The sequence below is a fragment of the Mustelus asterias genome, unplaced genomic scaffold (assembly GCF_964213995.1).
Source record: "Mustelus asterias unplaced genomic scaffold, sMusAst1.hap1.1 HAP1_SCAFFOLD_2891, whole genome shotgun sequence".
Taxonomy (NCBI): Eukaryota; Metazoa; Chordata; class Chondrichthyes; order Carcharhiniformes; family Triakidae; genus Mustelus; species Mustelus asterias.
Window position 1 is genome coordinate 13,175 of NW_027592836.1, and position 20,003 is coordinate 33,177.

The 20,003-nt window shown below is 52.3% G+C and overlaps 1 protein-coding gene across 1 annotated transcript in view; it reads left to right on the top strand.

Annotated features, from left to right (window-relative positions):
• Positions 1-1,583: 1,583 nt before the first annotated feature.
• The window catches only part of polr3h (polymerase (RNA) III (DNA directed) polypeptide H), a gene marked incomplete at its 3' end in the record, with an annotated part of 29,525 nt that continues 11,105 nt past the window's right edge, over positions 1,584-20,003 (top strand). Inside the window, exons 1-4 of the mRNA XM_078207929.1 lie at positions 1,584-1,673; positions 4,410-4,544; positions 10,285-10,381; positions 15,581-15,667. Of these exons, the coding sequence (XP_078064055.1) occupies positions 4,434-4,544; positions 10,285-10,381; positions 15,581-15,667 (295 nt within the window). The remainder of the gene's footprint in view (positions 1,674-4,409; positions 4,545-10,284; positions 10,382-15,580; positions 15,668-20,003) is intronic.

Sequence of the window (20,003 nt, forward strand, 5' to 3'; positions counted from 1 at the left end):
CACATTGAAGCTTTATAGAACCTTAGTTAGGCCGCACTTGGAATATAGTGTTCAATTCTGGTCGCCACACTACCAGAAGGATGTGGAGGCTTTGGAGAGGGTACAGAAAAGATTTACCAGGATGTTGCCTGGTTATGGAGGGCATTGGCTATGAGGAGAGGTTTGTCCTCACTGGAGTGACGGAGGTTGAGGGGGTGACCTGATCGAAGTCTACAGGATTATGAGAGGCATGGGCAGAGTGGATAGTCAGAAGCTTTTTCCCAGGGTGGAAGAGTCAATTACTAGGCGGCACAGGTTTAAGGTGCGAGGGGCAAGGTTTAAAGGAGATGTACGAGGCAAGTTCTTTTACACTGAGGGTTTTGGGTGCCTGGAACTCGCTGCCGGGGGAGGTAGTGGAAGCGGATACGATAGTGACATTTAAGGGGCGTCTGGACAAATGCATGAATAGGATGGGAATAGAGGGATATGGACCCCGGAAGGGTTGGGGGTTTTAGTCCAGTCGGGCAGGATGGTCGGTGCAGGCTTGGAGGGCCGAAGGGCCTGTTACTGTGCTGTAATTTTCTTTGTTCTTTGGCCTGGCAGCTCTCTGGAGGACTCTGATGGCAGAGATTAATGGGACAACATACAGGAGGGTGTTAATGCACATATACATTGTGGGAGCAACTGACTCACCTCCATTGATGCAATCATTTTGGATGTTCAACTTAAATTAAAAATAATAGTTTAAAAAGAATTCTTGTCCTATTTGGGTTTTGCCTCAGGGGCACAATCTCAGGGGCACAGGTTGTTCATGTCCAACAATAACCTCCCCTCACTGCTGCTGGACACCTTTAAACTCACCCAGTTCCCCCGGGCTGTCGCAAACTGCCGTGAAATCCCAGCAGCGGCCTGACCTCCTACCGCAAAGTGGATTTGCGTCGCCCGCCGACCGTCTGCCGCAAAGCGGATTTGAGCCTGAGGCGCGAGGGAGCGGGGAGAGAAAACTGACTGAAAATGCCGTGAAATCCCGGAGAAGGTTCGCGCGCGGGGAGGGAAGGGGGAAATGTTGGGGTCAAGTGGGAGAATGTTGGGGGTCAAGGAGGAAATGTTGGGGGTCAAGGGGAGAATGTTGGGGGTCAAGGGGAGAATGTTGGGATCAAGGGGGGAGTGTTGGGGGTCAAGGGAGAATGTTGGGGTCAAGGGGGGAGTGTTGGGGGTCAAGGGAGAATGTTGGGGTCAAGGGGGGAGTGTTGGGGGTCAAGGAGGAAATGTTGGGGGTCAAGGGGAGAATGTTGGGGGTCAAGGGGAGAATGTTGGGATCAAGGGGGGAGTGTTGGGGGTCAAGGGAGAATGTTGGGGTCAAGGGGGGAGTGTTGGGGGTCAAGGAGGAAATGTTGGGGGTCAAGGGGAGAATGTTGGGGGTCAAGGGAGAATGTTGGGGTCTTGGGGGATTTTGCCACAATGCTATTGGGGTTTAGACCTTCGAACTCACCTTCATCCCCCAGGCCTTGGTGAGAATTGTGGGGAAGTTGCCTCCGATTAATCCAGCTCCTCACCGAGACTGCCTGTTTCCACCACCCTAACATCGCCAGACTGCCCCCCTTCTCAGCTCATCGGCTGCTGAAACCCTCACCCATGCGTCTAGACTCGACTAGTCCAACACACTGCTGGCTGCTCTGCACATTCCACCCTCTGTAAACTGGAGATCATCTATAACTCTGCTGTCTGTACCTGAGCTCACACAAAGTCCCATTTCCCCATCACCCCCCGTGATCACTGACCTACACTGGTTCCCAGTCAAGCAGCACTTTGATTTTAAAATTCTCATCTTGTTTTCATATCCCTCCATGACTTCTCTAACCGCCCCCCCCTCCCCCCTCCCCAATCTCTGTAATCTCCTCCAGCCCCACAACCATCCTGCTTTCTTCCCATAATCTTTGATCCCATTCACCCCAAGTGCTATATCTAGCCGCCTCTTGAATACATTCAATGTTTTGACATCAGCTGCTTCCTGTGGTAATGAATTCCACAGGCTCACCACTCTTTGGATGAAGAAATGTCTCCTCACCTCCTTCAGGTCTATCCTGAATCCTCAGACTGTGACCCCTGGTTCTGGACTCCCCCCACCATCGGGAACATCCTCCCTACATCTACCCTGTCTAGTCCTGTTAGAATTTTATAAGTCTCTATGAGATCCCCCCTCATTCGTCTGAACTCCAGCGAAAACAATCCTAACCTAGTCAATCTCTCCTCACACATCAGTCCGAAGTAACGTTTGAGTGACATTTTTCATTCATTCTTTCATGGGATTTGATATGATTATTGTCACATGTATTAGTATACTATGAAAAGTATGTGCACCATACAGATAAAGCATACTGTTCATAGAGTACATAGGGGAGAAACAAAGGATTAAATTCCGGCCTTGTGTCACTGTCTATATGGAGTTTGCATGTTCACCCCGTACCTGCGAGGGTTTCCTCTGGGTGCTCCGGTTTCCTCCCACAGTCCAAAGAGTGTAGGTTAGGGGAATTAGTGATTTTTGATTTGATTTATTATTGTCACATGTATTGGGATAAAGTGAAAAGTATTGTTTCTTGCGCGCTATACAGACAAAGCATACCGTTCATAGAGAAGGAAAGGAGAGAGTGCAGAATGTAGTATTACAGTCATAACTAAGGTGTAGAGAAAGATCAACTTTAATATAAGGTAGGTCCATTCAAAAGTCTGACGGCAGCAGGGAAGAAGCTGTTCTTGAGTCGGTTGGTACATGGCCTCAGACTTTTGTATCTTTTTCCTGACGGAAGAAGGTGGAAGAGAGAATGTCCAGGATGCGTGGGGTCCTTGATTATGCTGCCTGCTTTTCCAAGGCAGTGGGAAGTGTAGACCAAGTCAATGGATGGGAGGCTGGTTTGCGTGATGGACTGGGCTATGTTCACAACCCTTTGAAGTTTTTTGCAGTCTTGGTCTGAGCAGGAGCCATACCAAGCTGTGATACATCTGTAAAGGATGCTTTCTATGGTGCATCTGCAAAAATTGGTGAGAGTTGTAGTGGGGGATGCTGAATTTCCTTCGTCTCCTAAGAATGTAGAGATGTTGATGGACTTTCTTAACTATAGCATCAGCGTGGAGGGACCAGGGCAGCTGTTGGTGATCTGAACACCTAGAAACCTGAAGCGCTCAACCGTTATGGGGAGGGGGTTGTATGTTAGTGTCTTGAGCAGATGTGGGCATCCCAGCATTTCATCTTCATTGAGACTAGCTTTTAATTATCAATTGTTTTTAAATTCCACCAGCTGCTGTGATGGGATTTGAACCCACGTCCCCACAGCATTAGCCTGGACCATCTCGATTTTTTTGATTTGGTTTATTATTGTCACCTGTATTAGAATACAGTGAAAAGTATTCTTTCTTGCGCAATATGCGGACAAAGCATACCGTTCATAGAGAAGGGCGGCACGGTAGCACAGTGGTTAGCACTGCTGTTTCACAGCTCCAGGGACCTGGGTTCGATTCCCGGCTTGGGTCACTGTCTGTGTGGAGTTTGCACGTTCTCCCCGTGTCTGCGTGAGTTTCCTCCGGGTGCTCCGGTTTCCTCCCACAGTCCAAAGATGTGCGGGTCAGGTTGATTGGCCATGCTTAAACTGCCCCTTATTGTCCTGAGATGTGTAGGTTAGAGGGATTAGTGGGTAAATATGTAGGGATATGGGAGTAGGGCCTGGGTGGGATTGTGGTCGGTGCAGACTCGATGGGCTGAATGGCCTCTTTCTGCACTGTAGGGTTTCTATGATTTCTAAGGAAAGGAGAGAGTGCAGAATGTAGTGTTACAGTAATAGCTAGGGTGTAGAGAAAGATCAACTTAATGTGAGGTAGGTCCATTCAAAAGTCTGACAGCAGCAGGGAAGAAGCTGTTGTTGAGTCGGTTGGTACGTGACCTCAGACTTTTGTGTCTTTTTCCTGACAAGGTGGAAGAGAGAATGTCCGGGGTGCGCGGAGTCCTTAATTATGCTGGCTGCTTTTCCGAGGCAGTGGGAAGTGTAGACAGGGCCAATGGATGGGAGGCTGGTTAGCGGGATGGATTGGGCTACATTCATGACCCTTTCCAGTTTATTGAGGTCTTAGACAGAGCAGGAGCCATATCAAGCTGTGATACAACCAGAAAGAATGCTTTCTGTGGTGCATCTGTAAAAGGGGAATTTCACAGCAACTTCATTGCAGTGTTAATGTAAGCCTTACTTGTGACTAATAAATAAACTTTTTTTTTGTAGCGGGCATGCCAAATTTCCTCTCCTGTGAAAGTAGAGGTGTTGGTGGGCTTTCTTAACTATAGTGTCGGCATAGAAGGACCAGGGCAGGTTGTTATTAGTCTAGAGTTATTATCACTGCACCACCTTCTCCACTAACTCATACCCCTCCTCTTTCCTTCCCAGTACATCGATCCTGTCCTGCCCAGCATGTTTGTCCTGGTGGAGATGATGGACACTGTGCGGATCCCACCCTGGCTTTTTGAAAGGAGATTAAATGATGCCATTGCTGAAGAGCTGAACAAAAAGCTGGCCAACAAGGTAAGAGTTGGAGCGACCGTCGCCAAAGCCACATCCAGAGTCATTAACTTCAATTCACACGGCATTTATATCACTGAATTGCTTTAAAAGGGAGTTGGTCACATAAACCCGATTGACTTTGTTGAGTTCATAGAAATCATAGAATCATAGAAACCCTACAGTACAGAAAGAGGCCATTCGGCCCATCGAGTCTGCACCGACCACAATCCCACCCAGGCCCTACCCCCATAACCCTACATATTTTACCCGCTAATCCCTCTAACCTACGCATCCCAGGACACTAAGGGGCAATTTTAGCATGGCCAATCAACCTAACCCGCACATCTTTGGACTGTGGGAGGAAACCGGAGCACCCGGAGGAAACCCACGCAGACACGAGGAGAATGTGCAAACTCCACACAGACAGTGACCCAAGCCGGGAATCGAACACAGGTCCCTGGAGCTGTGAAGCAGCAGTGCTAACCACTGTGCTACCATGCTACCCTACAGTTAACAGAAGGTTGATCAAGCTAGTGCAGTAGATGTACTTCTGGAAGGCACTTGACTAAATGCCACATGGGAGGCTTATTAAGAAGATGGGAGCCTGTGGAATTGAGGGGAAAGTGGCTGAATGGATCCAAAATTGGGTTAGTGATAGGAAGCAATTGTTGATAATGGAGGAATGGATGTTTTTCAGTCTGGGAGATGGTTTGCAGTAGTGCTCTCCATGGGTCAGTTTTGGGTCCATTACTCTGCATAAATGATGGGCCGAACGGTGTTTTTGTGTGCTGTATACCCCGATAACTCTATGACTTAGAGGGAGCAGCATTATAAAGTTTGCAGATGGTACAAACGTAGTAGAGAGGATTGAGAATACTTTTTGGCTTCAGGATGATGTAGTGAAGCACCAAGTTCAAGGTGGATCAATGTGAAATAATGCACTTCAGGAAGACTCACATGGAAAGCTACAAATGGCACAATTTAGAGACATCCTTAAAGATGGCAGGGCGTCGATAAGATGATTCAAGCCAGTGGACTACCAGTGGTTAGCGCTGCTGCCTCACAGCAAGAAGTCTCACAACACCATGTTAAAGTCCAACAGGTTTATTTGGTAGCAAAAGCCACTAGCTTTCGGAGCGCTGCTCCTTCGTCAGGTAGAACGAAGGACCTGACGAAGGAGCAGCGCTCCGAAAGCTAGTGGCTTTTGCTACCAAATAAATCTGTTGAACTTTAACCTGGTGTTGTGAGACTTCTTACTGTGTTTACCCCAGTCCAACGCCGGCATCTCCACATCATGCCTCACAGTGCCAGGGACCCGGGTTCAATTCCGGCCTTGGGTCATTGTCTGTGTGGAGTCTGCATGTTCTCCCCGTGTCTGCGTGGGGTTTCCTCCGGATGCTCCGGTTTCCTCCCACACTCAAAGATGTGCAGGTTAGGTGGATTGGCTATGATAAAATTGCCCCTTAGTGTCCCAAGATGGGGTAGGTTAGCGAATTTACAGGGTAGCTGTGTGGGGTTATGGGAATAGGGCCTAGGTAAGATGCTCTGTCAGAGAGTAGATGCAGACTCGATGGGCCGAATGGCCTCTTCGACACTGTAGGAATTCTATGTTTTCATAAATTGGGAAGTAGTGTATAAAATCAAAAAGATTTTGCTGCTAGAACTGGATAAATCATTAATTAGCTTCGGAATATTGTGGCCAATTCTGGGCACACATTGCAGCGAAGATGGAAAGGCCTTTAGAAAGGAGGATTGCCGGGATGTTGCCAAGGATGAGGGTAAAGTTTGGACTTCCCCAGAGGTCATTATGTGAAAATGATTTCCTGCTTTCTCCGCTTGCTGGAGGGTTGCAAACTGTTCAAGCTGGAGAAAACAGGGCAGAACGGCAGCAAATTGAATATTATTTACCTTGACCTGGTTTTGATGAGCTCAGCATAAAGGAGGGTTAGACGATGGAGTCAGAGGGAAGGATAGAAACTTGTGAATATTCACATCGAACTCAGATTGCAAAATGGCTGGAGTTCATCACCAGACAGGGAGGGGCTGTGGAGCTGTGTGCTGTAGGGAGGGGAATGTGGAGCTGCAGGGAGGGGATGTGGAGCTGCAGGGAGGGGCTGTGAAGCTGCAGGGAGGGGATGTGGAGCTGCAGGGAGGGGATGTGGAGCTGCAGGGAGGGGATGTGGAGCTGCAGGGAGGGGATGTGGAGCTGCAGGGAGGGGATGTGGAGCTGCGGGGAGGGGATGTGGAGCTGCAGGGAGGGGAATGTGGAGCTGTGTGCTGTAGGGAGGGGAATGTGGAGCTGTGTGCTGTAGGGAGGGGAATGTGGAGCTGTGTGCTGTAGGGAGGGGAATGTGGAGCTGTGTGCTGTAGGGAGGAGAATGTGGAGCTGTGTGCTGTAGGGAGGGGAATGTGGAGCTGTGTGCTGTAGGGAGGGGAATGTGGAGCTGTGAGGAGGGGATGTGGAGCTGTGGGGAGGGGATGTGGAGCTGTGGGGAGGGGATGTGGAGCTGCGGGGAGGGGATGTGGAGCTGCGGGGAGGGGATGTGGAGCTGCGGGGAGGGGATGTGGAGCTGCGGGGAGGGGATGTGGAGCTGCGGGGAGGGGATGTGGAGCTGCGGGGAGGGGATGTGGAGCTGCGGGGAGGGGATGTGGAGCTGCGGGGAGGGGATGTGGAGCTGCGGGGAGGGGATGTGGAGCTGCGGGGAGGGGATGTGGAGCTGCGGGGAGGGGATGTGGAGCTGCGGGGAGGGGATGTGGAGCTGCGGGGAGGGGATGTGGAGCTGCGGGGAGGGGATGTGGAGCTGCGGGGAGGGGATGTGGGGCTGCGGGGAGGGGATGTGGGGCTGCGGGGAGGGGCTGTGGAGCTGCGGGGAGGGGATGTGGAGCTGCGGGGAGGGGATGTGGAGCTGCGGGGAGGGGATGTGGAGCTGCGGGGAGGGGATGTGGGGCTGCGGGGAGGGGCTGTGGAGCTGCGGGGAGGGGCTGTGGAGCTGCGGGGAGGGGCTGTGGGGCTGCGGGGAGGGGCTGTGGAGCTGCGGGGAGGGGATGTGGAGCTGCGGGGAGGGGATGTGGAGCTGCGGGGAGGGGATGTGGAGCTGCGGGGAGGGGATGTGGAGCTGCGGGGAGGGGATGTGGAGCTGCGGGGAGGGGATGTGGAGCTGCGGGGAGGGGATGTGGAGCTGCGGGGAGGGGATGTGGAGCTGCGGGGAGGGGATGTGGAGCTGCGGGGAGGGGATGTGGAGCTGTGTGCTGTAGGGAAGGGGATGTGGAGCTGTGGGGAGGGGATGTGGAGCTGTGTGCTGTAGGGAAGGGGATGTGGAGCTGTGTGCTGTGTAGAGGGGGATGAGGGGCTGTGTGCTGTGGGGAGGGGCTCTGGAGCTGCAGGGAGGGGATGTGGAGCTGCGGGGAGGGGATGTGGAGCTGCGGGGAGGGGCTGTGGAGCTGCGGGGAGGGGATGTGGAGCTGCGGGGAGGGGATGTGGAGCTGCGGGGAGGGGATGTGGAGCTGCGGGGAGGGGATGTGGAGCTGCGGGGAGGGGATGTGGAGCTGCGGGGAGGGGATGTGGAGCTGCGGGGAGGGGATGTGGAGCTGCGGGGAGGGGATGTGGAGCTGCGGGGAGGGGATGTGGAGCTGCGGGGAGGGGATGTGGAGCTGCGGGGAGGGGATGTGGAGCTGCGGGGAGGGGATGTGGGGCTGCGGGGAGGGGATGTGGGGCTGCGGGGAGGGGATGTGGGGCTGCGGGGAGGGGCTGTGGAGCTGCGGGGAGGGGATGTGGAGCTGCGGGGAGGGGATGTGGGGCTGCGGGGAGGGGATGTGGGGCTGCGGGGAGGGGATGTGGGGCTGCGGGGAGGGGCTGTGGGGCTGCGGGGAGGGGCTGTGGAGCTGCGGGGAGGGGCTGTGGAGCTGCGGGGAGGGGCTGTGGAGCTGCGGGGAGGGGCTGTGGAGCTGCGGGGAGGGGATGTGGAGCTGCGGGGAGGGGATGTGGAGCTGCGGGGAGGGGATGTGGAGCTGCGGGGAGGGGATGTGGAGCTGCGGGGAGGGGATGTGGAGCTGCGGGGAGGGGATGTGGAGCTGCGGGGAGGGGATGTGGAGCTGCGGGGAGGGGATGTGGAGCTGCGGGGAGGGGATGTGGAGCTGCGGGGAGGGGATGTGGAGCTGCGGGGAGGGGATGTGGAGCTGCGGGGAGGGGATGTGGAGCTGCGGGGAGGGGATGTGGAGCTGCGGGGAGGGGATGTGGAGCTGTGTGCTGTAGGGAAGGGGATGTGGAGCTGTGGGGAGGGGATGTGGAGCTGTGTGCTGTAGGGAAGGGGATGTGGAGCTGTGTGCTGTGTAGAGGGGGATGAGGGGCTGTGTGCTGTGGGGAGGGGCTGTGGAGCTGCAGGGAGGGGATGTGGAGCTGCGGGGAGGGGATGTGGAGCTGCGGGGAGGGGATGTGGAGCTGCGGGGAGGGGATGTGGAGCTGCGGGGAGGGGATGTGGAGCTGTGGGGAGGGGATGTGGAGCTGTGGGGAGGGGATGTGGAGCTGTGTGCTGTAGGGAAGGGGATGTGGAGCTGTGTGCTGTAGGGAAGGGGATGTGGAGCTGTAAGGAGGGGATGAGGGGATGTGGAGCTGCAGGGAGGGGATGTGGGGCTGTGGGGAGGGGCTGTGGAGCTGTATGGCGGGGCTGTGGAGCTGCAGGGAGGGGATGTGGAGCTGCAGGGAGGGGATGTGGAGCTGCAGGGAGGGGATGTGGAGCTGCAGGGAGGGGATGTGGAGCTGCGGGGAGGGGATGTGGAGCTGCGGGGAGGGGATGTGGAGCTGCGGGGAGGGGATGTGGAGCTGCGGGGAGGGGATGTGGAGCTGCGGGGAGGGGATGTGGAGCTGCGGGGAGGGGATGTGGAGCTGCGGGGAGGGGATGTGGAGCTGCGGGGAGGGGATGTGGAGCTGCGGGGAGGGGATGTGGAGCTGCGGGGAGGGGATGTGGAGCTGCGGGGAGGGGATGTGGAGCTGCGGGGAGGGGATGTGGAGCTGCGGGGAGGGGATGTGGAGCTGCGGGGAGGGGATGTGGAGCTGCGGGGAGGGGATGTGGAGCTGCGGGGAGGGGATGTGGAGCTGCGGGGAGGGGATGTGGAGCTGCGGGGAGGGGATGTGGAGCTGCGGGGAGGGGATGTGGAGCTGCGGGGAGGGGATGTGGAGCTGCGGGGAGGGGATGTGGAGCTGCGGGGAGGGGATGTGGAGCTGCGGGGAGGGGATGTGGAGCTGAGGGGAGGGGATGTGGAGCTGTGGGGAGGGGATGTGGAGCTGCGGGGAGGGGATGTGGAGCTGCAGGGAGGGGATGTGGAGCTGAAGGGAGGGGATGTGGAGCTGCGGGGAGGGGATGTGGAGCTGCGGGGAGGGGATGTGGAGCTGTGTGCTATGGGAGGGGATGTGCGGCTGTGGGGAGGGGATGTGGAGCTGTGTGCTGTGGGAGGGGCTGTGGAGCTGCAGGGAGGGGCTGTGGAGCTGCAGGGAGGGGATGTGGAGCTGCAGGGAGGGGATGTGGAGCTGCAGGGAGGGGATGTGGAGCTGCAGGGAGGGGATGTGGAGCTGCGTGCTATGGGTGGGGATGTGGGGCTGCAGGGAGGGGATGTGGAGCTGCAGGGAGGGGATGTGGAGCTGCAGGGAGGGGATGTGGAGCTGCGTGAGGGCTGTGTGGGTCACTGCTCCACAGGTTCAGTTGAGAATCTTGCCCCGTTAAGCCGTATTGCTGACTGTCCCTGTCTTGTTCTTTGTTCTCTGTAGGTTGTATTTAATGTCGGCCTCTGTATCTGCCTTTATGACATTACCAAGCTGGAAGATTCCTACATTTTCCCAGGGGATGGAGCATCTCACACCAAAGGTTAGACATTTCCTAATGGGGAGTAACGCTTCTGTTTAGTGACCCTCAACAAAGCAGCATTTCCATTTCCCTCCTATCGGGGCGAGAGGGCTAGGACACGACGTCCAGTCGAATAAGCTGCAGAGAAATGGGTCATTGAGCCCAACCGGTTTATATTCCACACGAGCCTCCTCCCATCATCAGACCTTAAACTGCAGGAGCAGAAGGAGGCCATTCTGCCCATCGAATCTGTTCCATCATCCAATAAAATCGTGACTGATCTGATTTGATGATCCTCAACTCCACTTTCCTGCCTTATCCCCATAACCCTCGATTCCCTGACTGATTCAAAATCTGTCTACCTCAACCTTGAACATTCTTAACGACCCAGCCTCTACAGCCCTCTGCGGTAAAGAATTCCACAGATTGACTCCCCTCTGAGAGAAGAAATTCCTCCTCATTTCTGTCTTAAATGGGCAACCCCCTTTACTACAAAGAACAAAGAACAATACAGCACAGGAACAGGCCCTTCGGCCCTCCAAGCCCGCGCCGCTCCCCGGTCCAGGATTGAATCCTGAATCCAGGATCCCCGCCCAATTTTCCAGCCTATCTACATACCAATATCCTATCCACCGAGCTGTCCCTCACAGCTACTCTGAGATTCTGCCCTCTGGTCCTAGACTCTCCCACAAGGGGAAATATCTTCTCAGCCTCTAATCTTATCAAGCCCCCTGAAAATTCTATATGTCTCAGTAAAGTCGCCTCTCATCATTCTAAACTCCAATGAGTACAGGCCCAACCCACTCAACCTCAATGAGAAGCAGGTTTGCAGATGATACCAAGATTGGTAGGATGGTTAATAATGATGGAGAAGGTTGTAGGTTACAGGAAGGTATGGATGGGTTGGTCAGATGGGCAGAGCAGTGGCAGAGGGTATTTAACCCTGATAAGTGTGAGGCTATGCACTTTGGAAGGCGTAACAAGACAAGGGAGTATTTAATGAATGGCAGGACACTGGGAAGATCAGAGGAACAGATGGATCTAGGTACTTATTCACAGATCCCTGAAAGTGGCAGAGCTGGTGAATAGGGTAGTTAAGAAGGCAAATGAGACACTTGCTTTTATCAGCCGTGGCACAGAGTATAAGAGCGAGGAGGTAATGTTGAAGCTGGTTAGGCCACCGCTGGAGTACTGTGTGCAGTTCTGGTCACCTCACTATAGGAAGGATGTGATAGCACTAGAGGGGGTACAGAGGAGATTCACCAGGATGCTGCCCGGGGATGGAGCGTTTGAACGATAAGGAGAGACTGGATAGGCTGGGATTGTTTTCTCTAGAGCAGTGAAGGCTGAGGGGGGACAGGATTGAGGTGTATACGATTATGAGGGGTGTGGACAGGGGTGAGTAGGAAGCAGCTGTTCCCCTTAGTTGAAGGGTCAGTCACGAGGGGGGCACAGTTTTAGGGTGAGGGGCAGGAGATTCAGAGGGGATTTGAGAAAAAGAATTTTCACTCGGGGTGGTGGGAATCTGGGATGCGCGACCTGGGAAGATAGTGGAGACCGGAAACCTTACAACCTTTACAAAATATTTGGATATGGGATAACTACTGGAAAATGGGATTAGCGCGACTTCAGTATTAATTCCTGTCGGTGCAGACTTGATGGGCCAAAGGGGCCTTATCTACGCTGTATGGCTCTGACTCTTCTCTTAAGAAAATCCTTCCATAGCCGGGATCAACCGAGTGAACCTTCTCTAGACTGCCTCCAACGCCAGTTTATCTTTCCTTATATATGGGGACTAAAATGTTTACATCCTTCCTCATCCAACTCTGTCTGTAAAACGCTTGATTCCTTTCTGCCTCACGAGCTTCATATTGAAGGCAACTATGCTGTTCACCTCAACTACTCCCTGTTGGAGCAAATTCCACATTCTAAACACAGTCTGGCCGAAGAAGTCCCTCTGAATTCTGGATTGATTTTTTTTTTGGTGTCTATGTTATATTGATTTCTACTTTTGCTCTTCCCTGCTGGGGGATGCCTCCTGTCTCTCTAATCAAAACCTTTCTTAACTTTATAGACCTCTATTAGGTCACTCCCTCCTCAAGAGAAAAGAGACTCATTCTGTTCAGCCTTTCATGTAGACATGACCTCACTGTCCTGGTATCATCCTCGTAAAATGTTTTTCACGTTCCTCGTTGGAGCCTCTGTATCCTCCCTCTAATAGTCTGCAGCACTGTAAATGTGGTCTAACCACAGTTTCACATAAGATTAGTGTAAATTCCCTACTTTTCAGTTTTGTCTGGTTTTGAAAATAAACCCTGGGCTGGGATTTTCCAGCTCTTCCCATCAGTGGGATCTTCCAGTCCCGCTGACGGCAAACCCTGGCCGTGGCTTCCCCAGCGGCAGCTGGTGTGAACAGCGGGAAACCCCGTTGACAGCGGCGCGACCACAAAATCCCACTGCCGGCCGCCACCGCAAAGCACAACATAGAGGGGGAAATCTCGCCCCCTAGTTTGATTTGATTTATTATTGTATTAGCATATAATGAAAAGGATTGTTTCTTGCACGCTACATAGACAAGGCATACCATTCATAGAGAAGGAAACGAGAGTGTGCAGAATGTAGTGTTACAGTCATAGCTAGGGTGCAGAGAAAGATCAACTTAATGCGAGGTTAAGTCCATTCAGAAGTCTGACAGCAGCAGGGAAGAAGCTGTTCTTGAGTTGGTTGGTACGTGACCTCAGACCTTTGTGTCTTTTTCCCAACGGAAGAAGGCGGAAGAGAGAATGTCCGGGGTGTGTGGGGTCCTTAATTATGCTGCTTTGCCGAGGCAGCGTGAAGTGTAGACAGAGTCAATGGTGGCACAGTGGTTAGCGCTGCTGCCTCACAGCGCCATGGACCCGGCTTCAATTCCCGTCTTGGGTCACTGTCTGTGCGGAATCTGCACGTTCTCCCCGTGTTTGCGTGGGTTTCCTCCGGGTGCTCCGGTTTCCTTCCACACTCCAAAGATGTGCGGGTTAGGGTGATTGGCCGTGCTAAATTGCCGCTTAGTGTCAGGGGGATTAAGCAGGGTAAATATGTGAGGTTACGGGAATGGGTGGGATTGTGATCGTTGCAGACTCAATGGGCCGAATGGCCTCCTTCTGCACTGTAGGATTCTATGATTCTAGTGTTTGGTTTGCCTCAGCCTTGATAACCTTTGCTATTACTTTGAGTGGCTTATGCACCTGTACTCCCAGATTCCTTTGCCTTCCAACCCCAGTTAGATTATTCTTTTCTAAGCAATATGTGACCTTATATGTACCAAAGGTAATGGGCGTGATCTTACTGGCTCCCACATTGATCGATCGGCGTGGTGAGCCTGTAAGATAGGGTGAGAGACGCAAAATCGGATTCACGCCTGGTTTCTCGCCTCTTGCAATCGCGCTGGCCCCAGTTTGCTGGTGAAATCAGCCTCATTGCCCAGGAAGTGCGCGAGCTTGATTTAAACATTTATGACAGGTTTTACATGTCATGAACGAGCCCCGGACGCTAACATCCAGCCTCACTTACCTTATTCCCCTTGCCTCACCTCGAGAGTAGGCTTTCTGCCAGGGGGGCTGATGTCTGGGGCTGGCGGAGAGGGGGTAGTATACTGTGTACACAGTATCCTAGGGAATCGGGGTGCCCGCGCAATGGCGTCCCTTGAGCTCAGCAGCCGGCTTCTCAAACGGCTGAGGCTCCAGCCCCCCCTTACTGGCGAGAATCACATTACTGCTTCTATATTTCAGAGAGTGCTATAAATTCCCATTACTTACCTACAGTTTTCTCGCTTGCAGGACACTTAGAATTCTTTTGAGAAAATTCTGCCCAATGTCTCCGACTTAGCTACGTTGAAATTAATTTGCCATTTATATTCCTATTTCACACGTCTATCAATGTCTTGTAATTTGTTGTAGTCTTTCTCAGTGTTCCCCCATGATTTTAATGTCATTTGGGTCACGGGGATAAGGCAGGGGATTGGGACTTTGTAGAATGCTGTTTCAGAGAGCCATTCCAGATGGGCTGAATGGCCTCCTTCTGCACAGCAAAGATTCTCTGATTTGCCGTCACCCACAAATAGAAATTGCCATTTTGATTCAAATGTCTAAATTGTTAACGTAAATTTCAAACAACAGTGGTCCCAGCATTAATCCTGGTTAGAGTCCAAGTCCTACTTTGTACCACACCAAAGTAGCTACGCTTCCCTCTTCTCTGCTTTCTGTCTTTCAGCCAGCCAGCTAGCCATTCTGCCACACAGCCCCTAACCCCAGACAATGTAAGAAATAGGACCAGGTGTAGACCATTCGGCCCATCAAGCCTGCTTCGCCATTCAATATGACTGTGGCTGATCGGCACGGTGGCACAGTGGTTAGCACCGCTGCCTCACAGCGCCAGGGACCCGGATCCGCAGCTTGGGTCACTGTCTGTGTGGAGTTTGCACGTTCTCCCCGTGTCTGCGTGGGTTTCCTCCGGGTGCTCCGGTTTCCTCCCACAGCCCAAAGATGTGCAGGTTAGGTGGATTGGACATGCTAAATTGCCCCTTAGTGTCAAGGGGTTTAGCAGGGTAAATATGTGGGGTTACAGGGATAGGGCCTGGCTGGGATTTGTCAGTGCAGGCTCGATGGGCCGAATGGCCTCCTTCTGCACTGCAGGGGAATCTATGATTTTATGATCTTGGGCTTCAACTCCCATTTTTCCTCCCACTCCCCATATCTCTTAATTCCCTGAGGGAACAGAAATCTCTCCATCCAGCCTTAAACATATTCTATGGTGGAGCATGCATAACACTTCCCCGTGTTCTAGACTCCCCAGCTGGGGGAAACAGCCTCTGTGTTTACCCTGTCAAACCTTCTTCAGCACCTTGTGTGTTTCAGTGCGATGCTCTGGTGTGGATTCACGTCTTGTTTTTGATCGGTGGGAGCATCGAGTCCTAGAAGCACCTTTAGAAGATTCAAGTGTTCCCTGTCGGCATTCGTTCTTCAATACCACCAAAAGCAGATTATTAACTGAAAACTTTCCACTTTGCTATTGGTAGGGTTGTGCTGTGTGTAATGTGGTGGCCATGTTTGTCTGAATAACAACAATGATGTACTGCAAGTGATTGGTTGGTTGCAGCGATTTGGTACAACCTGAAGATATACAAATGCAGCCTTGTCGTCCCTTCATTGTCATATCTCCTCCTCTCGCTGTTTTCTCACGCAGTACATTTCCGATACGTGGTCTTTCGACCCTTTCTGGATGAGATTATAACTGGCAAAATCAAAGGCTGCAGTCAGGATGGAGTCTACGGTGAGTTCTCATTTTGAACTTTTTCCCTCCTTCCCTGGTTTTCTCGCTCCCACTCCTGGCTATGATTCCTGGTGTCTGGGTGGAGATTCCTGGTTGCTTACTCAGCTGCATGAAGCGCATGGGAAGGCGATGGCCCAGTGGTATTATCACTAGACTATTAATCTAGAAACTCAGCTAACGTTCTGGGGGACCCGGGTTCGAATCCCACCACAGCAGATGGTGGAATTTGAATTTTAAAAAATTTTTTTAAATCTGGAATTAAGAATTTACTGATGATCATGAATCCATTGCCGATTGTCGGAAAAACGCATCTGGTTCACTAATGTCCTTTAGGGAAAGAAATCTGCCGTCCTTACCTGGTCTGGCCCACATGTGACTCCAGAGCCACAGCAATGTGGTTGACTCTCAACTGCCCTCGGGGAAACTAGGGATGGGCAATAAATGCTGACCAGCCAGTGACGCCCATGTCCCATGAATGAAATAAAGACGGTGTATCAAGAAGCTTTTTGACCAAGGTGGGTGTTACTGTGAGCCGGGTCCCTTTTCACACCTGACATCCACGGCCCAGCCCTCAGTACAACCGAGCAGTAACTGCAACTCATTGGCAGGTTCATCTCACTGAAGTAGCTTTGTAGAGTCATGCAGCCCCAAAGTACGCCATTTGGGCCATCCGCTCCATGCTAGCTTTCTGAAAGAGCGATTCAATTAGTCTCACACAGACCTGCTCATTCCAATAACCCCTGCGGTGGTTTTCCTTTTTAACATAGACATAGAAACATAGAAGGTAGGAGCAGGAGGAGGCCATTCGGCCCTTCGAGCCTGCTCCGCCATTCATCACGATCATGGCAGATCGTCCAACTCAATAGCCTAATCCTGCTTCTTGGAAGTGCAGCAGAGAGGGAGAGATTCGCGAGAGGAGTGCTGCGGGTAAGCGCTGTTATTTTTTAACTTACTTTTTCGCGGGTTTTTTCTTTAAAAATATCTAAACCCGGAAGTGGTCGCGCAGGGAGGTCTGGGAGAGAGAGATTTTTTTTTCCCCCAATAAATTGGAACAGAGAGGAATCCCGATACTCTACACTTGTAGAGTATCCCATCCTCCCTCCTCCTCTAACCTAAAAAAAAGACCCAGTGAGAGCAGGGCTTTGGAGAAAACAGGAGGAGGAAAGGTAAGTTTAAAATTTTCATTCACTTTTTTTTTCCCTTTGTGTTTAAAGGGGCAATTATGAGTGTGAGGCCAGTATGTTGTTCCCAATGTAGGATGTGGGAGGTCCTGGAGGCTCCTAGCCTCCCGGACGACCATATCTGTGCTGGGTGTGTTGAGCTGCGGTTCCTAAGGGACCATGTTAGGGAACTGGAATTGCAGCTCGAGGACCTTCGCCGGGTTAGGGATAGTGAGGAGGTCATTGACAGGAGCTATCGGCAGGTGGTCACACCGGGACCACGGGAGGAGGGTAACTGGGTAACAGTGAGGAAGGAGAAAGCTCGGTTGATGGTGAGCACCCCGGTGGATGTGCCCCTTAATAATAAGTACTCCTGTCTGAGTACTACTGGGGTGGACAGCCCACCTGGGGGAAGCAGCGGTGGCAGTGTCTCTGGAGCTGAGCCTGGCCCAGTAGTGCAAAAGGGTAAGGAAAGGAGGGTAGTGCTAATTGGGGACTCTACGGTGAGGGGGTCAGATAGGCGTTTTTGCGGACACAGACGGGACTCTCGGACGGTGGTTTGCCTCCCTGGTGCAGGGGTCCGGGATGTCTCTGGTCGAGTCCCAGAAATCCTGAAGGGGGAGGGAGAGGAGCCGAAGGTCGTGATGCATATAGGTACTGCTGACATAGGTAGGAAGAGGGAAGGGGTCATGAAAAGAGAATATAGGGAGTTAGGTAGACAGCTGAGAAAGAGGAATGCAAAGGTAGTACTCTCGGGATTGCTGCCTGTGCCGCGGGAGAGTGAGAACATGAATCGGTGGAGAATGAATGCGTGGCTGAGGGACTGGAGCAAGGGACAAGGATTTGGGTACTTGGATCATTGGGACCTCTTTAGGGGCAGGTGTGACCTGTTTAAAAAAGACGGGTGGCACTTGAATCCCAGGGGGACCAATATCCTGGCGGGAAGGTTGGCTAAGGCTACTGGAGAGACTTTAAACTAGAAAGGTTGGGGGGAGGGAATCGAAATGAGGGGACTGAGAGCGAGGAGGTTAGCTCGCAAATAGATAAGGAATGTAAACAGGGTAAGAGGGAGGTTAGACGAGTGATGGAGAAGGGAAGTGCTCAGGCTGAAGGTCTGAGATGTGTCTATTTTAATGCCAGGAGTGTAGTGAATAAAGTGGATGAGCTTAGAGCGTGGATTGCTGCTTCGAATTGTGATGTGGTGGCCATTACGGAGACTTGGATGTCTCAGGGACAGGACTGGGTGCTTCAGGTGCCAGGTTTTAGATGTTTCAGGAAGGACAGGGAGGGAGGCAAGAGAGGGGGGGGAGTGGCACTGTTGATCAGGGATAGTGTCACGGCTGTAGAGAAGGTGGACGCCGTGGAGGGATTGACTACGGAGTCTCTGTGGGTGGAGGTTAGGAACAGGAAGGGGTCGGTAACGTTGCTGGGTGTTTTCTATAGGCCGCCCAATAGTAACAGAGATGTTGAGGAGCAGATGGGGAAACAGATCCTGGAGAGATGTAGGAATAACAGAGTTGTCGTGATGGGAGATTTTAATTTCCCAAACATAGATTGGAATATCCCTAGGGCTAGGGGTTTGGATGGAGAGGAGTTTGTTAGGTGTGTCCAGGAGAGTTTCCTGACACAGTATGTGGATAAGCCTACTAGAGGAGAGGCTGTACTTGATCTGGTGCTGGCTAATGAACCTGGACAGGTGGAGGATCTCTCGGTGGGTGAGCATCTTGGGGATAGCGATCATAATTCTATCTCCTTCACGATAGCATTGGAAAGAGATAGGATCAGGCAGGCTAGGAAAGTGTTTCTCTGGAGTAAAGGGAAATACAGTGTCATCAGGGAGGAAATTAGACGGGTAAATTGGAAGGAGACATTCTTGGGGAAAAGTACCGAAGGAAAGTGGAGGATTTTCAAGGAATGTTTGTCTGGAGCTCTGCATGACAACGTTCCGATGAGACAGGGGGGTGTTGGTAGGGTACGGGAACCGTGGTGCACGAAGGTTGTGATGAACCTGGTGAATAAGAAAAGAGAGGCGTACAGAAGGTTCAGAGAGCTAGGAGGTGTTAAGGATTTAGAGGAGTATACGGGATGTAGGAAGGAGCTTAAGAAGGAAATTAGGAGAGCGAGAAGGGGTCATGAGAAGGCCTTGGCGGGTAAGATTAAGGAGAATCCCAAGGCTTTCTACAAATATGTCAAGAGTAAAAGGATGAGATGTGAAGGCATAGGACCCTTAAAAGGTGAAGGGGGAAAAGTTTGTGCGGAACCGTTAGAAATGGCGGAGCTGCTTAATGAATACTTTACCTCGGTATTCACGGTGGAAAGGGATCTGGGTGGTTGTACTGCTGGTTTGCGGTGGACAGAAAGGATCGAGCATGTGGACATAAAGAAAGAGGATGTGTTGGAACTATTGAATGGCATCAAGGTTGGTAAGTCGCCGGGACCGGATGGGATGTACCCCAGGTTACTGTGGGAGGCGAGGGAGGAGATTGCGGAGCCTTTGGCGATGATCTTTGCATCGTCGATGGAGACGGGAGAGGTTCCGGAGGATTGGAGGATTGCAGATGTGGTCCCTATGTTCAAGAAAGGGAACAGGGACAGCCCGGGAAATTACCGACCGGTGAGTCTAACCTCAGTGGTTGGTAAGTTGATGGAGAGGATCCTGAGAGACAGGATTTATGATCATCTAGAGAAGTTTAGTATGATCAAAAGTAGTCAGCACGGCTTTGTCAAGGGCAGGTCGTGCCTTACGAGCCTGGTTGAGTTCTTTGAAAATGTGACCAAACACATTGACGAAGGAAGAGCGGTGGATGTGGTCTATATGGACTTCAGCAAGGCGTTCGATAAGGTCCCCCATGCAAGACTTCTTGAGAAAGTGAGAGGGCATGGGATCCAAGGGGCTGTTGCCTTGTGGATCCAGAACTGGCTTGCCTGCAGAAGGCAGAGAGTGGCTGTGGAGGGGTCTTTCTCTGCATGGAGGTCAGTGACCAGTGGAGTGCCCCAGGGATCTGTTCTGGGACCCTTGCTGTTTGTCATTTTCATAAATGACCTGGATGAGGAAGTGGAGGGATGGGTTGGTAAGTTTGCTGACGACACCAAGGTAGGTGGTGTTGTGGATAGTTTGGAGGGATGTCAGAAGTTGCAGCGAGACATAGATAGAATGCAAGACTGGGCGGAGAAGT